This window comes from Mustela erminea, chromosome 14, assembly GCF_009829155.1.
Source record: "Mustela erminea isolate mMusErm1 chromosome 14, mMusErm1.Pri, whole genome shotgun sequence".
Classification (NCBI taxonomy): domain Eukaryota; kingdom Metazoa; phylum Chordata; class Mammalia; order Carnivora; family Mustelidae; genus Mustela; species Mustela erminea.
This window is the reverse complement of record NC_045627.1, coordinates 40,717,075-40,733,942: the sequence shown is the minus strand read 5'-3', so window position 1 is coordinate 40,733,942 and position 16,868 is coordinate 40,717,075. Positions and strand designations below refer to the sequence as shown.

The 16,868-nt window shown below is 39.0% G+C and overlaps 1 protein-coding gene across 5 annotated transcripts in view; it reads right to left on the bottom strand.

The window, feature by feature from the left end:
* The window catches only part of KAT6B (lysine acetyltransferase 6B), a 188,144-nt gene that overhangs the window by 33,523 nt on the left and 137,753 nt on the right, over positions 1-16,868 (bottom strand). For 3 of the 5 annotated variants that reach the window (XM_032313871.1, XM_032313870.1, XM_032313869.1), the window contains exons 8-13: positions 14,744-15,675; positions 13,558-13,679; positions 11,870-11,985; positions 9,989-10,130; positions 6,645-6,806; positions 3,238-3,331 (exon numbers count right to left, since the gene is read on the bottom strand). In XM_032313871.1, coding sequence (XP_032169762.1) covers positions 3,238-3,331; positions 6,645-6,806; positions 9,989-10,130; positions 11,870-11,985; positions 13,558-13,679; positions 14,744-15,675 — 1,568 coding nt within the window. The remainder of the gene's footprint in view (positions 1-3,237; positions 3,332-6,644; positions 6,807-9,988; positions 10,131-11,869; positions 11,986-13,557; positions 13,680-14,743; positions 15,676-16,868) is intronic. The other 2 variants (XM_032313872.1, XM_032313873.1) reach the window with 2 other exon arrangements.

The following is a 16,868-nucleotide window of genomic DNA, read 5'->3' as shown; positions in this document are numbered from 1 at the left end:
TGTGTGTGCATGTGTGTAGACAGAGATGGAGATGAGAAGGAATCTCAGATTCTAGGAGAACGATGGGGTATCAACTTCAACCTTGACAGTCACTCCTTCCACACTACCCACTTAGGTTCTGAGCAAAGAGTCACAAAACCCATGAGATGGTTTATGAGCGCGCTGGAGTTGGTATCATTTAGTAACTTTGGCCCAAGCTCTGCAGATGACCTCCTGGGGAGCCCTGCTCCGCAAACCCCAGGCAGGCTGTTCCATTAAGATTAAGACAACAACTTGCTCCCAGGGCAGCATCTAGTCCCATGGATGACCACTGCTGGAGAACAGTGTTCAGAGCTTTGGGATTTGCCGTTTTCTATATACACACCACACACTTCACAGTGCATGGCACCCATGGTTCCAATCCAGCGGGCAAGTGGGCAGCTGGGCAGTGATAGCTCTCTTCCCACTGCTCTTGTCTCAGCTTCCTAAATTGGTAGTAACTATAAAGTAACAAAGTATTTTCCTCCTTCCCAACTTTATTTGAATTACCGGTAATACATCCTCTGACCAAAAGATCCTCGGGCTCATGTACAAAACAGAAATAAAATAAATCTAACCATTAAAAGGTCCCTTAAAAAAAGACAAAAAACCAGCACATTTTAGAAAACCAGTAACCTTGGTTATCTATTTTGCCCTGAGTTCTGAATTATGAGGTTGACAAGGATTATGAGAGGTCATGGGGTTTATCTCCTTACCTTGCAAGGCTGGATCTAAATCATTCTAGAAAGATATTATCTACTATTATTTTAAGCAACTCCAAAGAAGGAGATGCTATCAATTTTTTCAGCAGCCTATTCTATCTTTTTTAAAACCTTTGGGGCCAAGGATTTTTTTTTTTTTTAATTGAATTTCTATTGGGTTTACACCAGTTTCCATTTTCATTGAGTACTGTAAAATTCTTCTCCCAGCTTCCTGTTCTATGAAGGAGTAACACCAAGCCCTTTTCAAGTTTACTCAAATCATTCACCACACTGCTTACCCACCCTAGCACAGGGGCAATGTCAAGGGTACAGGAAAGAGAAAATCTAAAAAATTACACCCTCAGCACTGTACTACCCAGACACACCCTAAGGGGTGGCACTCATCGTGATGGCCCGAGCAATCCAGAAAGGTTCCAATGGGCTCCAAAGTTCTGGTTTAAAAATACTGGGTAGACTCCAATACAGTTCTCACTAAAACGGTTAACACAAAGATTTAGCATTTGAAGGGAACTCTGTTCCTGGGTTGTCCTCTTATGTGAAAGGCCTCACTATCAGATCATGCTATACAAATAAGAACTAATCTATTTAGAGACTTGCGTTTTTAACCCATTAAGCAGTAGTCCCTTTTTAAATTTTAGGTAGAAAATCATTGTGAGCAGTACTGTGTTATCACTTTGGAGAGTCCATTCAAATCAAGAAAATAAATCAAATGCAGATTATTGATCATACTGTCCTACTGAAAACAAAGAAGGTAGTATCCTAGGAATTTATAGTCAGTTGGAAGTAGGACACATCAGTTATCACCATTAAAGCAGGCGTTAGTTAAGTCTACTGCTATGCTACAGAGATATCGAGCCAAGAAGGGAACGAGATGAATCTTCAGGAGGTAGGATCAAACAGAAGAGGTTCCCGAGCTGGCTCTTAACAATGGGTAGGATTCTAAACACATGGAGGCTGGGGAAGGAGGAGGAGGAAGTGGTCACGTTAGCAAAAGGACTGTATAGACAAAGAATGGAAATACGGAAACATGCTCAGAATATCTGAGGAAAAAGAGATTAGCAGATGAAAAAGCCTAAAAAAAATTAGCTGGAAGTAGGTGCTAGGAGGCTTTGGATACTGAGCTCTGGAGTTTACATTATTCTGTAGGCATGCAGATGCTAAAAGTATCAAAGGTTAAGGCCTGAACTGTTGCTATGTACATCAGAAACCACAATGTTTATGAACAACTTCTAAATGGTGGCCACACACACAAAAAAAGGGATTTGCCCATAGAATCAATTACATCTAGACCTCTGCAAAATAGTAACAGTGACCTCCTGGTAAGATGGCCCTCCATGGGAGAACTAGATCAGGAAAACAAAGGGTAAGACTAAGACAATGAATTAACAACTACAAATGTTAACTGAAAACAGTCGATAAGTAATACTTCAAAAAAAGAACAATATTCTCAATGGCAACAGACTGTGCACATCTGTCTAAAACTGCTGTATAGTCATTTTATACCCCAACAATAAATTGTAGTATCTAGTAATACAGATCTGGACACAGCATATTTGTTTCTTCATGATTTTTCTTGAGCACATTTATATTGTGGGGTTTTTTTGCATTTGATGTACCTTAGGAAGAATATACAATTTCCTAAATTTTCCTTCTTTCAGTTTATAATCAGACAAACTACAATCTGGTAATAAAGCACATAGTTCCTAGTGACAGGTTTTTCATGGTCAGAAATTACTATTATCATGGATACTTGGCCTTCGTGTTATCTGGGTATTTTGAAATGAATTCTTCCAATGTACCTTAGCACTCCATTTACACACCCCATATAATATAAACAAGGAGAAAAAAAAAAACTACCTATGTTTTTTATATTATCTTGTGTCTACTTCACTGTGTCATTCCAATTTTAATTAAGAGACTCTGAAGATACAAATGTGCATAAAAACCATTTCTTGGGCAACCTTCTAGACAAAAAACATTATATAATTTCCATAACAAAAAAGGGGAAATTAATAAAGTAAGTTATTTCTATTAGAAAGTCTCAAAGGATAAGCCACCTAAAGAATTGTTTTTCTAAGCAGAAATATCCCTTTCTTGCCCAGTACTGATAAGATTATAGGTAAAATTTTAGAAAGTTGAAAATCCTTTTAAATAATACTTCCGTTAGCTCTAATCACAAATAATTGCCTCTTCTGGTGCTAATGAGCATGAGCGCCACGGAATGGAATGCAATTCTGCCGGTTCATTCGGGGTAATGGCTTTGTGAGCTAGTGACACTGCCGAGCAATCTAGTCTCAATTTCCTAGAGCACAATAAGTGAGCAACAGTAAATTTTTCACTTGAGGAAGATTTTCTAACCTATGTAAATATAAAGAGAAAGCCTATTATCTACTGATAAAAACAACAAAGTAGGTTAAATAAAGTTTTATGTGTTACTCTTTCTTTTAACAGCCATCAGCTCCCTGGGTCATGAAAGTAAGTAAAGCACTTCACTTACTGAAATCAATGAGAAACCGTCCAAATCCTTGCCTTTGGTGCTGGGGCATGATCATTATGCAGGAGACATTATACTTCTGCTGGCAAAGCTTTTCCTGAGGGAAGGAGAAACAGATCAAGTATGTCAGAGCTCTGCTGAAGTGGGCAATTCCCTGCACCTGCCACCATCCTTGTACAACAGTCCACTAAGGTGAACCCCTGTGTTAGGTCAGGACCAAGCAGAACAGTCCCATTGTGTTGATCAAACTATCAGCTAACAACAAACCATCAACTCCAGGCATGCCTTTCAATTATGCCTCTATGCCTGAAAGCTGGTAACATAAAATATGAATAAAGAATCCAAGGAAATATGAGCCAAATGAAATAGAACACAGAGAGTATGCAAGAAATGATTTCCTTGCTCAAACAACTTGAGAGATGGGGGGGAAAAAAAATGAACATCCACAGAGTCACCCAGAGGGGAAAGGTTAAGACGAAGCTCGCTACCTTGCTAAACAATTTTAAACTCTTTGACAGCAATCTGTCTTCTGCCTTTGACCAAATGTCCCAGGGAAATGAAAACAGTGTATGAATAAGTAAATCTACACAGATACACTTATGTATCTTACGGATTAAAAAAAATCAAAGTAAAAAGCTAGAGAAATAATTAATCTGCATTTCAAACCAAACAAGAAGACCAGGCTGTAAGAAATCCCAAAGCCTCCACACAAAACTGAGGCCAAAATATTACCAACAGTATGAAACCAGGAGGGAGACTGGGACGACTAGGGTGGGAAACAGTTCATATAGTTAAGGAAGAATTTGCAATTTTCATGGGATGTGGCATCAGAGCAGTAATATTTTATTCAGAGTACACAGAAGCAGCCAAAGCCTGTACAGAGAAGATCTGGAAAAGGCTTTTGAGGTTGTGAATGCTCTGGCCAAATATAAACCACAAGTAAGACTGACCACAAATGGTACTAACCACACGAAAGGATGACTTCAGAACACCCAGATCTTTAATGAACCTATTAGAAATATCACAGGAAATTGTTGTGGAAAAAACCCTACAGGGCAGAATTAGAGATTTCTTTGTGAAAAAGATGCTCCCAACATTTGCACACTTGTAGCTGTTCTTGGAGTTGCTAAGAAATGAGGAGGAAGAAATCACGTGTGTCAGTTATCCCTAAGACACTGGCGTGTCCGTCAATGGACGTGCACTTCAGAGGCGTGTTCAAATAATTAGTCTTCTTGGCAAAGTCAGACAAATGTGTCACTTTCTTTAAAAACAGATGTATGCTGACTTGAAAGGATTCATCCTTTACGCCATTCTTTTCTCTGTCCCAAACTATTCCTACTTACTTCGCAAGCCAGCCCAACCCTCCCCTCCCCTCCAACTCCCACCCTTTAACACACATTGCCGCAGCTAAATTCTAATCTATGGATAAACTAACTGTTCTCTCTTTCCCTCCTGTTTAGAGTCCTCTATTATCTGCCTGATAAGTCAAATGCATGTAATGATTACGGTGAACTTTTCTAGGTCATCTTGGCCATTCTCTAGCTGTAACCTCCAGAATTTGGTTTAAGTATAACCCCAAAGGGCCATAGTCCTTCACACTCCAATTGATGCATTAAAATATGGTTTAATTTGCATGTATCTAGACTTTTAAAGTGTTTTTTTAAAGATTGATTTTTGTTTTACTACACTCCCAAAGAACTGAGTTTTCCATGTACAGTAAGACACGGCAGTAGTTGCTGCCATGCTGTGAAAGGAAACTGTGGCAAAATGAGAAAAGTTTTGAAGTTAAGATGCTGGGTCCCGTGGGAGAAGAGAGGCAGAGACTGAAACTGTAAGGTTCACCATCAGCTGCAGACCCAGAGGCCAATTTGAGACCAGGACAGCAGGCACCATTAAGCATCTACATTTAAACACAGACACATGTAAAGAAACACCATTTTCTTTCTTTCTTTCTTCTTCTTCTTCTTCTTTTTTTTTTTAAAGTAGGCTCCATGCCCAGCATGGAGCCCAATGCGGGGTTGAACTCATGTTCCTGTGGCACTGAGCCACCCAGGCACCCCCCAAAATACCATTTTCTAACTTCTAAGAAGAATAACCATGACCACTATATATATTTTTAAGTTATCTCTACCCAATGTGGGGCTCAAACTTACAACCTTGAGACCAAGAGTTGCATATTCTACCAAATGAGCCAGCCAGGTGTCCCATGACCACTTTTCTTTTTAACTCATTGGAGAAAACGAGCTTTATAAACCTATACAAAAGGTAAGATGTTTTATACATCATATAGATTTCCTATTTATTGTTTTATTTTTATTATTGTGTTAATTCTCTATCATCTTTTTAACCTGTTATGTACAAATTAACTTTCGTCTTTTTTGTGTATACGTGTATTAAAATATTAAGGCTGTTTCCCATGAATGCTATAACTTATTCATATTTTTGTATATGACCTCTGGGTTGATTCTAAAATACAGAAAACCTGCAGTTTGCAAAGGACCTTCATGTATACTCTATCTTTTGATAGTCCATGAAAATGACACTTCCATCAGGCACCCCATTTACATTATTCAAGAGTAGATTGAATAAATTTCACTTACCGCCTAATACGCAAACTGTATCACAAAATAAATACAATACAGGGTTCAGATCATTGACTATATGCATGGAAGTCTTAAAAGTACCATCCTGGCACATTAAACTATCTCCAAACTCAGTTTCTCCTTATTGCATATGAGTTATTATCAAAAACCTTTGAACCGAGGAATGTGAGTATAAAAGACAAACTACATCCTACTCTGTGTGTCAAGGGCTTCCCTACATTCACAGCTGGAGATGCTTAGGTTTCCTAAAGGTGAGGCTGCTTTAGATCTTAAAACAACAGCATAAACAGTAAGAGACAAAAGAGTAAACCTCATCATTTTATTACCTTGAGTGTCCAAATGCCAACGTTCCAACTCAGTGAGACACTGATGACCGCAGAGGGAATATAGTGAGGAGAAATGAGGACCATCCCTTAAATGCTATGCTATGCTGAAACCTTGAGGTTGACACCACTGAGAGAGGGGCAAGGGAAATAAACTTAACATTTAAAAAATCAAAGATGCTAGGTGGTCTGCAAGGCAGCAATTATAATGCTACATGGTCGCTGAAAGTCAAAAGGCAGCAAACCCCGCTGAGGTCCTTTACGCACTTTCTAGGCATAGATGTTTACCATTTTGTTTTGTTTTGTTTTAAATAAGCTCTAAACAAGAACCTGAGCTTTTCAGAAATATGTATCGCTTATTCAAATTACAGTCATAGAAAAAAAAAAAGAAGAAGAAGAAGAAAAAAAACCCTGTTCGAAGAACTGGGCTCTACCAAAAACATTTTGAGTAAGAAAATGAAGGTCATACTGGCTCTTGTTTTACCTTAGAGAAGTATCCAACCAGATGACAGCCCTTTTCATCATTTTTTGTAAGGACATAAAAAAGGAATGGCTCGACATCATAATACAATGTTTTGTGGTCCAGGAAGAGCTTGGCTAACAAGCAAAGGTTTTGGCAATAAATTTTGCTCATATTCCCATCAACCTAGCAAAGAGAAACAGACAACATTATTTAACATAAAAATACCGCTCAATATAAAATTATTTTTACATGGTATTTTGGGAAGTATACAATTCTATTTCCAAATCCCAAACTGAAAGACTGAACTACCCCATTAAACAAGTATAAAGTCATCCAAAAAACTGCTGTCACTTGGCAAATAAGAATTCCACTTTTTCTCTTAAATTAGGGTCAATTCCAGTTAGCTTCAATCTCTTTAAGCTACCTGAAGAAAGCCGAAACCACTAATGAAAGAGTCATTCTTATTTGCAATTTACTACAAGTAAAAAAACGATCAGGCATGTCTTTTCTGTTTGAACCAAGTAAGTCTGAATTAAAGAAATGTAAACACAGCAAAATACCGCTCAAGTAAGTTAAACTTTACGTTGTTTTCAAAAGGACTTCATGTAAAAATAAAATAAATGAACAGTATTATTCTGATTCCTCAGAAGTGTAGATTAGCAAAAGAGGATTCCATTTTGGTTTTATCCCAAGCATCATTTTAAATATAATTGGAAGAGATAAAATTTCTATGTTGGGAATACTTACAGAGAAAGTGAGATGAATTTCAACCTACAATAAGTACCATGATTACAGTCTACTTTTCTTCAAAATAAAAGAATCAAGCTGTGATACTGATGGTTATAGACAGGAGGCTAGGCACAGATGCCAATTTCTTTGATCAAATGTAGTTACTTGTTGAAAACCAAAAGCACAGCAGATTCAAGAATTTCTCTAGCACTATTCTTAGGGGAAATGGATATTTGCTAACCAGAGCTCTGTAACAATGAACTTGACCATTCTCCAGTCTCCTGTGGACCATACAGGTTCTCATATTGCACAAATTATTTTTAGACTTCATATAACTATTTCCCTTGGATGAAACCTAGGTCCCACGCATAGCAACAAAATCAAATATGGGCAACAGACACTGAGGATACAATTCTCTCTTTAATTAAAGGAAGTTTTTATGTATTTGAGAGTATGGTCCTTTCAGAAATGATAATACATTACAAAAAGGAAATGTTGGTGTTGATGAACCAGAAAAACAGAGGACGATGCTGAAGCAAACTCTTATCAGCTGTGTAAGGTCTAATACGCATGCTTTCAAGAGGGATAAAGACAGGAAAGTATTAATTTACGATTATACTTCATTTACTGTAAAGGTTACTTAGGAAACTGCTACAAGAAAAGTTTCCTACATGCTGTCCTCTAAGTATTGATTTGGATTCTGGAGTAGTGACCTTGGCATAGATAAATCCAATTCCTTCAAATATTTTTATGCATAAATTTTACTAATTTGTTTTTCACTTTTCCCCCTCTGATCTTGGTGATGGTTCAAAATCACCTGTCTAGAAATAGCAGACCCTTGTTACCAGACTATCAAGACTGACTCCTTTATCCCCAAGAAGACTCTCCCAGGATTCATGAGAGCTTAAACCCCACAAGCAGGTTCATGCTGATTTACTTCATGGTTACTTAAAGGCAACGATGTGTTTTGTCTTTTGGGAAACAAAGAGACAGTGATTTTCATTTCATTCTGGTTTCAAGAAAGGATCCAAGGCATGAAGGAAGGAGCCAATAAGAAAGTTGATCTTTTGACATTAGCTAAGCCTCAAATGAGAACAGCTCTGCTGTCTCACCTGGTTGGGGCTGACTGAGTAACATTCTGAAATGAACTAAATGGCTCGCATTCAGCTTTTCCTTCAGCCCAGGGGGCCTCAATGGGAGTAATTTTGCCTCCTCAGCGACACTGTGTCTGGAGAAACTTTTGCTTGTTACAGCTGGAAGCAATGTGATACCACCGGCACGGAGTGGGCGGAGGCTAGGGATGCTGCTGAGCGGCCTGCCACGCACAGGATGCCCGCTATGCCAGAGATCTATCTAGCCTGAGAGGTGCACGGTGCCCAGGCTGAGAAACCCTGCACCTAACCTTTCGGAAGTACTAATGTATCATTAAATCTTCACAGCAACGATGCCCTTTCCTTCAAGTTTACCAAAAGAGCCTGATACAACCAGGAAGAGGTTCTTAAAAAAACTCCCAAGACACAGCTGGAGTTGCTGGGTTCTCTGACTGGCCTTTGGTAAAGGTGGCGAGCTCTGGCTTGTCTGCGAGAGGTAGCCTCGTCAATGAGAGAAACCTGTGTATGACCCTCCCTTATATTAAATATCATCCAAGATGTTATACACCAGAACTAAAGTGAAATGTGGGGCAGAATAATACATTTCAGTCTGAACAACTCAATAAAGTAAAACTGTATTTTAGAGAAAGAAAGAAAAAAAAAAGACATCATGTCTGCTGTGCAAAGAAGGCTTGTTCTGAGCACCCATGCATGAAAACAATGCACCGAGATGGGTAACAGAGAAGGGAATTAGGCAGGGCAATGGAAGTGCTCAACTGGAGGAACGAGAATAAATGAGAGAATGAAAAATCCTGAGAAAACGAAAGAATGAAAGGCATGGTCTCCTCAAGGTGTAAATGACACAGCTAAGCTGGATCCTTGAAACTGACAGCAGAACGCGAATGAACAATGAAACGATTATACAGGCGAAGACCTTCCGCTACTCAGTCAGTTCTGAAAACACAGAATGTCTTTAGGAACCTACAATGACAGACACATGGCCACAAGCGGTTCCTGCGAACAGCAGAGTTCTCCAGGGGTGGCCATCTACCCAGATGAGGGAGGCAGTCTCAACATCTGCTGGGGTCTCACCAAAAGGATTATCCACCCTGCCAAGAAATGGATGGAAACACAGGTGGTTGTGTACTGAGGAGATATGTACAGCTGTTCAATTCCCTGGAAGAGTGAGCACCTGCCAGACATTGGCTGGAGCTGCTGAACAAAGCTAATTTCTCCTGCCAAAGAAAGTAGAATTTACAAAGAGCTGAGAAGATCATAAATTCACTGGTGAATATATCTGGTGCAGACAGGGATTTGGGGGAAGACAAAAAAGTTAATGTGATGAAGTAGGAATTCATCGTCAACCTAAAGGGTTGCTCAATATGGTTCAACATTCCAAAACATGGGAGATATTTTAAAGAGCAGTTGAATTTGAATGCCAAAATCGAATATACTGTGCACCTTCTAGAAACAAATCAGAACATAATCAACAACTGGGAAGTACTAGGTCTCAAAAGCTGAATTTTTTTATTTACACATGCTTACCTCAAATACTGAAAGGTCTTTCCTTCGGTAAATTTCATTTGCTGGAGGATGAAACCATCCACATTTCTTTGAGTGTCTTAACAAAATATTTTTACTTTTCATATATTTAAGACAGAATTCACACAGGTAAAGCTTTGGTAATCTGTTAAAATTTTAAAATCAAAGAATCTATCAGATTGATTATATTGTTTAGGAAAAAGATATTAAATGTTGTTCAATTTTCTCCAAGTCATTATAAGGTTATACAACAGTATTTGAAAGTAGTAGTTTTGAAAAAAGAAAATAAAAAGCCAGTAGTAAAGAGATTATACAAAGCTTACATTATTTTTCAATATAATAATATTCGCTGCCATTATTTTGTGAAATCATTTGTTTCCTTAGAAATGTTGTACAGAAAAAAAGGTTTTCAGACCTGGAAACGCTACTTGAAAAATCAACAGTAAGGACGGCCTGCTGTCAGGTAAACATGAGTATTTTTCATGTTTCAAATGTAATGTCATACTGTCAATAGTATATATGGTCAGTGGCATAATTGTAATCATCTTTTACTCAGAGGGAAGTGAATTCATTATTTTTAAAAACGATCTGTGTGTTTACAAGGCAGAGAGTCCTAGAATTTAGTTAGCATTTCTGATGGACGAGGTAACATTAAAGTCTTACCATAATTATATATACATATACAAAGCAATAAATGTAAAAAAAAAAATAATAAAAAGATCTTGTTTCTACAAATCCCACTGACTCTGATATACAAACAGATTTCTCTCTCATGGTGAGTTTTTCTTCACCTTTAAAATTATAACATTTTTAATGCATGCCTAAACACACTTAAACATACTATTAGTATTGTAAGAAAATGTTTAGAAGCACTTTCTAGGTCTTTGGGGTATAAGGGTAGAACAGTTTGGGGGAAAGTCAGCTAAAGCTCTCAGAGCACATGACTTATGATTACCCATACCAACTGAAGCTCAAAGGTGTTTTTAAAAAGTCGTTCAAGAACACACCGTCAAGTGGTATCAGCTAGAAAGAGAAACCAAGATTCCTGATTCTTACTCTGCCACTTATCTTCTAAAACACCCTCCCCATTTTCTCCAGGGGATGATGGGCCAGACTCCCACGCAGTGGAGAAAAGGACAATTATCTACTCCAGAAGAAACTCAAGTTTGTGATTACCAGAAACTTCGTAGCTAAAACATTTCAGAAGATACTAATAAAGTGTATCCTGATGTACCTGAAGGAAGAAATCTGTTCACAAGATACCCATTTTTAGATATATTAGTTCAAGACAATTTCACAGCTAATCTTAGTTCGAGACAAAATAAAACTCTAGGATAATTATTTTCTCTTCATTTTTAACAAATTAGTCACAAATGGCTCTAAAAGTTAAGACTTGGGGAAGGGTCTCTTAAGCCTACCCACCCCCACCTACTTTCTTTCATTTTTCCTTCTTCGGCTACATTTCTGTAAAAAACTTGAAAACAAAATGTCAGATATCAGAGATAAAATGAACAGGCCTACTTAGGAAAATAAACAGGACAATGAGAAGAAACCAGCAACCACTTCACAATGGCCAGTGTTTTTTTCTCCTTATTTGGTTTCATCCACAAACAACATTTGTCCAATTAACCAGAGAAAGCATGATCTTAGAAGCTCAAAGGCAAAATTTACAATGCCTGTGTGACTAAGGAGTAGAAGGAGTTTACATACAACAGTGAATACTACTATTAAAAGATGCCGGAAAAGTAATAGTTTTGGAAGCACTTTGACTCAACTATCAAAATTTTGCCCTGAAAATCATCTAATTTCCACTTCAGAACCGAGAATTCCCCTTCCTCAGATATATGACATTCAAACTATATACCTTCTGGGCTGTTCCATTACCTTGCATATTCCTGTGGGTAAGGCGAGGAGTACCAGGTTTGGATTTCGTATTTCCCGAATTCTATTACAGAAGGGTACCGGCCACAGTCTTCCACTCCACTTTCACACTCTATTTTCTGTCAGAGAAAAGAAAAGGAAGGAAATCAAGTATGTGTATTAGAAGAGGATTTCTTCACTTACCTTTTGGTTCTTTCACCAGTGAATTATGAAAACCCAATCAAGAACAGGCACTAATGTTCATGGGGAGTTTTCATGTTGCTGAAAACACATTAGAGGATCTTGTAAAATAATCGTCAACTTTGTGTAAGGTTCACATATAAACAAACTAAAGGTTTTTCTTAGGGTTAAGAAACAGTATTACCAACACAGGAAATGAGTATAATGTAAATACATACAAATGCCTATTGAAGAGAATGAATTTAGTGACCTGGTGCAATGCATTAAAATTGAATAAATTAGAAGAAGATCCGGAGGTTAGACACCCTTACGGTCTCCTATTCCTCCATGAAGTTAATGGTGATCCCAACTGTAATTATACCATCAACTGTGAAAGTCTGTAGTTTAATATCCATGTGCTCTTACTCCCTTTACTCCCAAGCAGTAAGCCCCATGAAGTTAAGAAGTCTGCCGGCCTAATACAGACAAGAAACGCTGTTGAGTGCAATGCCGGTGTTACCATATGAAAGGGGGCTTAAAATTTAAAAGCATCTTTCAGATAATGGTCCACTATTCATCACATCTATCTATGAATGCCAGAAGTAGGCTGAAAATTTGGTAATATTTAAGGACTTCAAATCCCAGAAACTGGGGGCATTTCTGACATTCATCTTAGTAAAAGGAAACCAATACAAAGCATACTGATGGGGCAGAATGAGGAATGGAAAATATCCAAGAACTCCTTAAGTGAGAAACCATCAGAAGTAGGTAGCCCAAGGGGCTGCTACTAAAATGAAGCTCAAGAGCCTACAGACAGCCCCCTCCCCAGACCAAGGAGAGAGTGAGGTGGGGCAGGGAGCTCATCTGTGAAGAGTTTGACACATAAACTGAACTTGGTCTGCTAACGCTACCAAATCCATGCTCCATAATAAATCTGAGCTCGCAAAGTCCAAAAGCTTTACCTATCACCTGTTTTGGTGACAATAAACTACCTGGAGTTACTCTTTTAAGTGGAATCATTTAAACAAATTACTGGACAATGAAAAGGAAACTGATTGTAACTGATCAAGCAACACAATATTGTCTTAATCAATGCCAAAGTGCTAAAATTATGAGACATTTTTCATATGGCTGGCCATCTGTGCTGGAAGAACCACTGGTAAATTTAAAAGCGATGCTCTTTTTAACCATTTAGAACTGTTATTTTCTACATTTCCATGAAAATGATCAGACATCTAGTTCCTCAAACTTAGAAGCATTTTTCCAAGTCTGCTTCAACTACTGTTACTCTGGTCTGTTTTTTGAGACCAGCTGAGCCCTTATCAACTTTTGAGAGTGGAGACAACTCTATGAAGTCCCTCTGCTTTTGAAGCTAGAGTCAACAAAAACAATCATGGTAACAGTTAAAGGACCACAAGTAGGATTCTGAGGGGAAATTCACTATCAAATCAAAGAAGTAATTTCATAGTCGTCACACATGTAACAATCACAGATTATCCTTGTTACTATATAATGTGGTATCCTGGCCTTACCTCCCAAGAAAGTTCCTGGGCCTGCTTAAAAACATCCAAATCCTCTTCGGTAACGGTATCCTTGTTTCCAATCACATTTATATCTGTACTTTCTTGTTTGATGCTTATTTTGATTTCAGTATCTGTCATTCAAAACCAGCAGAAAGTGCATTCACTGACTTGAATCATGAGTAACCACCGTATATTACCAAAATGGCACCAAATTAGCATAGTGGGCAAATAGGGATTTTTTTTTTAAAGCTTTACAAGCTTTTGTATCTAAGCACTGCTCAAAAGATCCGGCAGTACCCTTTCCCTGCTGTACCCAAATTTTTACTTGAATTACCAATGTCATCTTCTTATAGTTCCAACAAATGAGGGAAAGTAAGAGCAATACAAAGCAAAATTTTATTTTTCAACTGAGATTAGACATTGTATCAATGTCTAGTTATGGAATTCCCATTATCCCTTTGAGATTACAGAATACAAAAAACAAAAAACAAAAAACCACAAAACACAAAGAACTCCAAAAAGCAAAAAACTACCGCTTTGTCGAAATGACACATTTCTGGTTCTTTTTTGTTTGTTTGTTTTGGTTTTGGTTTATAAAGGGTAGCAAATGTAACGGGCCAATTTGTTAAAATGAAATCATGAACTCCGTTTTCTCCCTACGGTGAATACACACACAGACACACTCACACCCAAAAGCACACTTCACAGAATCACAGATCAGGCTTTGTGGAGAAGGAAGCAGGATGATCTTGGTCATGAGAAAGCAATGGAGCAAAGGGAGCGGAAATGAGGAGCTGGACCCCCCCCCCTGCGGGAAGCACTGACAGCACAGAAGCGAGCAACGCCGCGGCAACACGGCAGGGTACATGGCAGAAGCGCGACAGTGGCTACTCATGCGGGACTACAAAGCCATAAAGCAACACTATGGAGGCATCTGGGGGTCCTAGTGTCACTACAGATGGAAATAAATAATAAAAGGTGGGAGAGTATTAGTTGGAAAAAAAACATTTTGGAGGTTTAGTCAGCATTAGAAAAAGGTCAAAGTTTCACTGCTTCTGTATGAAAGTGAAGTGAGAACAAGAGAAATAGCTAAGACCTATGTGACAAATAGGAACTGATTGATTTATTCTTTTGGGGGGTTGGGGGAGAAAGGGACGGGACGCAGGTTTGTTTGGAGCTTTGACCTTTTGCTTACCATCATCCTGATCAGGTTTAATCCTTCCGTCTGTCAAGCTCCCCTTCCCTGGTGAGGGGGTCCCCATCTGAGGGGTCACTTTATATTTTAATCTGCCTAGCATCCTGTGCTTTTTAAGGAAAGTTGTTCGCTTGAAGTGAGCAATTGCTTTAAAAATACGTCCTCTAGCCATCCCCCAGCTAGAGGAGGAGGAGTGAGCAATAAACCTACTTCTAATCTCTCTTTTTCCAAAGAAATGGGCTTTAGATTTTGCCGTGGAAGGTAAATCAGTTTTACGACGCATACGTTTGGGTGGTGCATAACTTGGGTGTCCCTTTTTTCGAGACTGTCCCTGAGTGGTATAGATATGAGAGAGTCCGTCAAAGAGTGCCTTCAGCTGGCTGTTCTTAGTCAGACTGCTCAAGGAGGGCACACTGGACTGGCTAGAAGAACTCTGGGGAGAGGTAGAAGAAGTGGAGGTGCTGGACTTTTGTGAACTGGGGCTCTGACCAGAGATGGGGGTTGGGGGCGGAAGTGAAGAAGGTGGAGGTTTTAGCTTTTGTGTGGTACCTGGAGCCAACACATGAGAAGTGCATGACTGTTTCTGAGAGACCTTTTTCCTTGGACGATAGTGCTTTGAAAAGTCTATTATTTCACCTCGTGATCTGCGACCATCAGGTGATGGTGTAAAGAACTTAGTAAGGCCATCAATGAGCCCTTTGGTTTTCTTGTTAACTTTAAGTGTAGAGGCAGAAATGTAGGTGGAGGTGGTGGTGATTTTGGTGGTGGCACCAGGCCGAGTGGGGTCTGTAACAGCCAATCTGCTGCTTGAGTCCTTCCCAGATGCAGCATGACCAGATGAAGGTGTGGTACAGACTTTAGTCTTTTGACCCCTACCAGGTGACCCCCTTCCTGTGAATGCATTCATGGATCCTTCATCACTGGTTACAGACCTAGGCAAAAATTTAGAGAATAGTATCAGCATTCAGTAATAGAATTAGAAAGGTAGCTAAAACAAATTTATAGCAACTAGATGCATTCAATGTGTTTAAACTTAAGAAGTCAAACTGCAACCCTAAGAACAATGTCTGCGTGTGTGTGTGTCCATCTAGGTGTTTCTCTGTTCAAAAGGGGAGCAGCCACTCCCTGTGCATGTCATGATTCTCCTGGGTCCCATCGGGGAGGGACTGGAAGAAGCCACGTGGACCCAGGGCCAATGCAAGTTAAGACAATTTCTGAAGCGACTCAAAGAACATGCAAGGCTTTCCTGATACTTCAATAAAAATGGTACCCCCTGTATGGTCCCAAGTCATTCTGATTTCCTACATCTTTTTAAAAAGTATTAAAGGACATAAGTCGTTAAGTATGATCTAGAAGTGAAAAAATAAGCTCATCTTATCTCTAGTGAGAAGCAATTTTAACTCAGCTGGAAGACATATAAGTAGAATTCGGGCAGGTTTATAACTTAGTACTTTTTTGTTGTTGTTAAAACATTAAAGATACCCTCTTCCTTTCAGCAGTCTATGCTTAGGATGATAAGATAACCAATAATACTCTCTACGTCGAGGAGACAATTAGTTACAGCATAAAATATTGCTGAAAAAAGGACAACAATAGCAAAAACTGAAGAAATGATTAAAGAAAAGCTACAGCGGGTCAGACATGACATGGAGTCTGGTGAAGAAGCAGCACATTTACCATGGTCTTTATCAGATACTTGGCATCAGAATCTCTGTACACTATTTCGACTCATTTGAGGCTGGTTCTGCCCATCCAGCTGTGTGGTCCATAGAGACCAGAGGCCACTCCACTACCACAGCTGCTTAGAGCAGCAGCAGCTGCCTGCCTTCACCTCAGGCTAGGGCTTGGAAAGCTACCCATTTTGCAGCAGAGTTTTATACAATAGAAACATTTGCATGTGAATTATGGCAATGCTGGGGCCCAAGAATGCACTTTAAAAATTATCAATTTAGCTGAAGGCTCATAATGAAGAAATGGAAGCCTGAAAATGATATGATATTGCATTATAAAAATATCTTCATTACAAAGAGGAGAGCACAGGGTGGTGGTGGTCCTGCACATTAACGAACAATTTCCGCAGTCAGCTGCAGCGGATTCTGGTGCAGATCAACGGGGCGAGCTACTG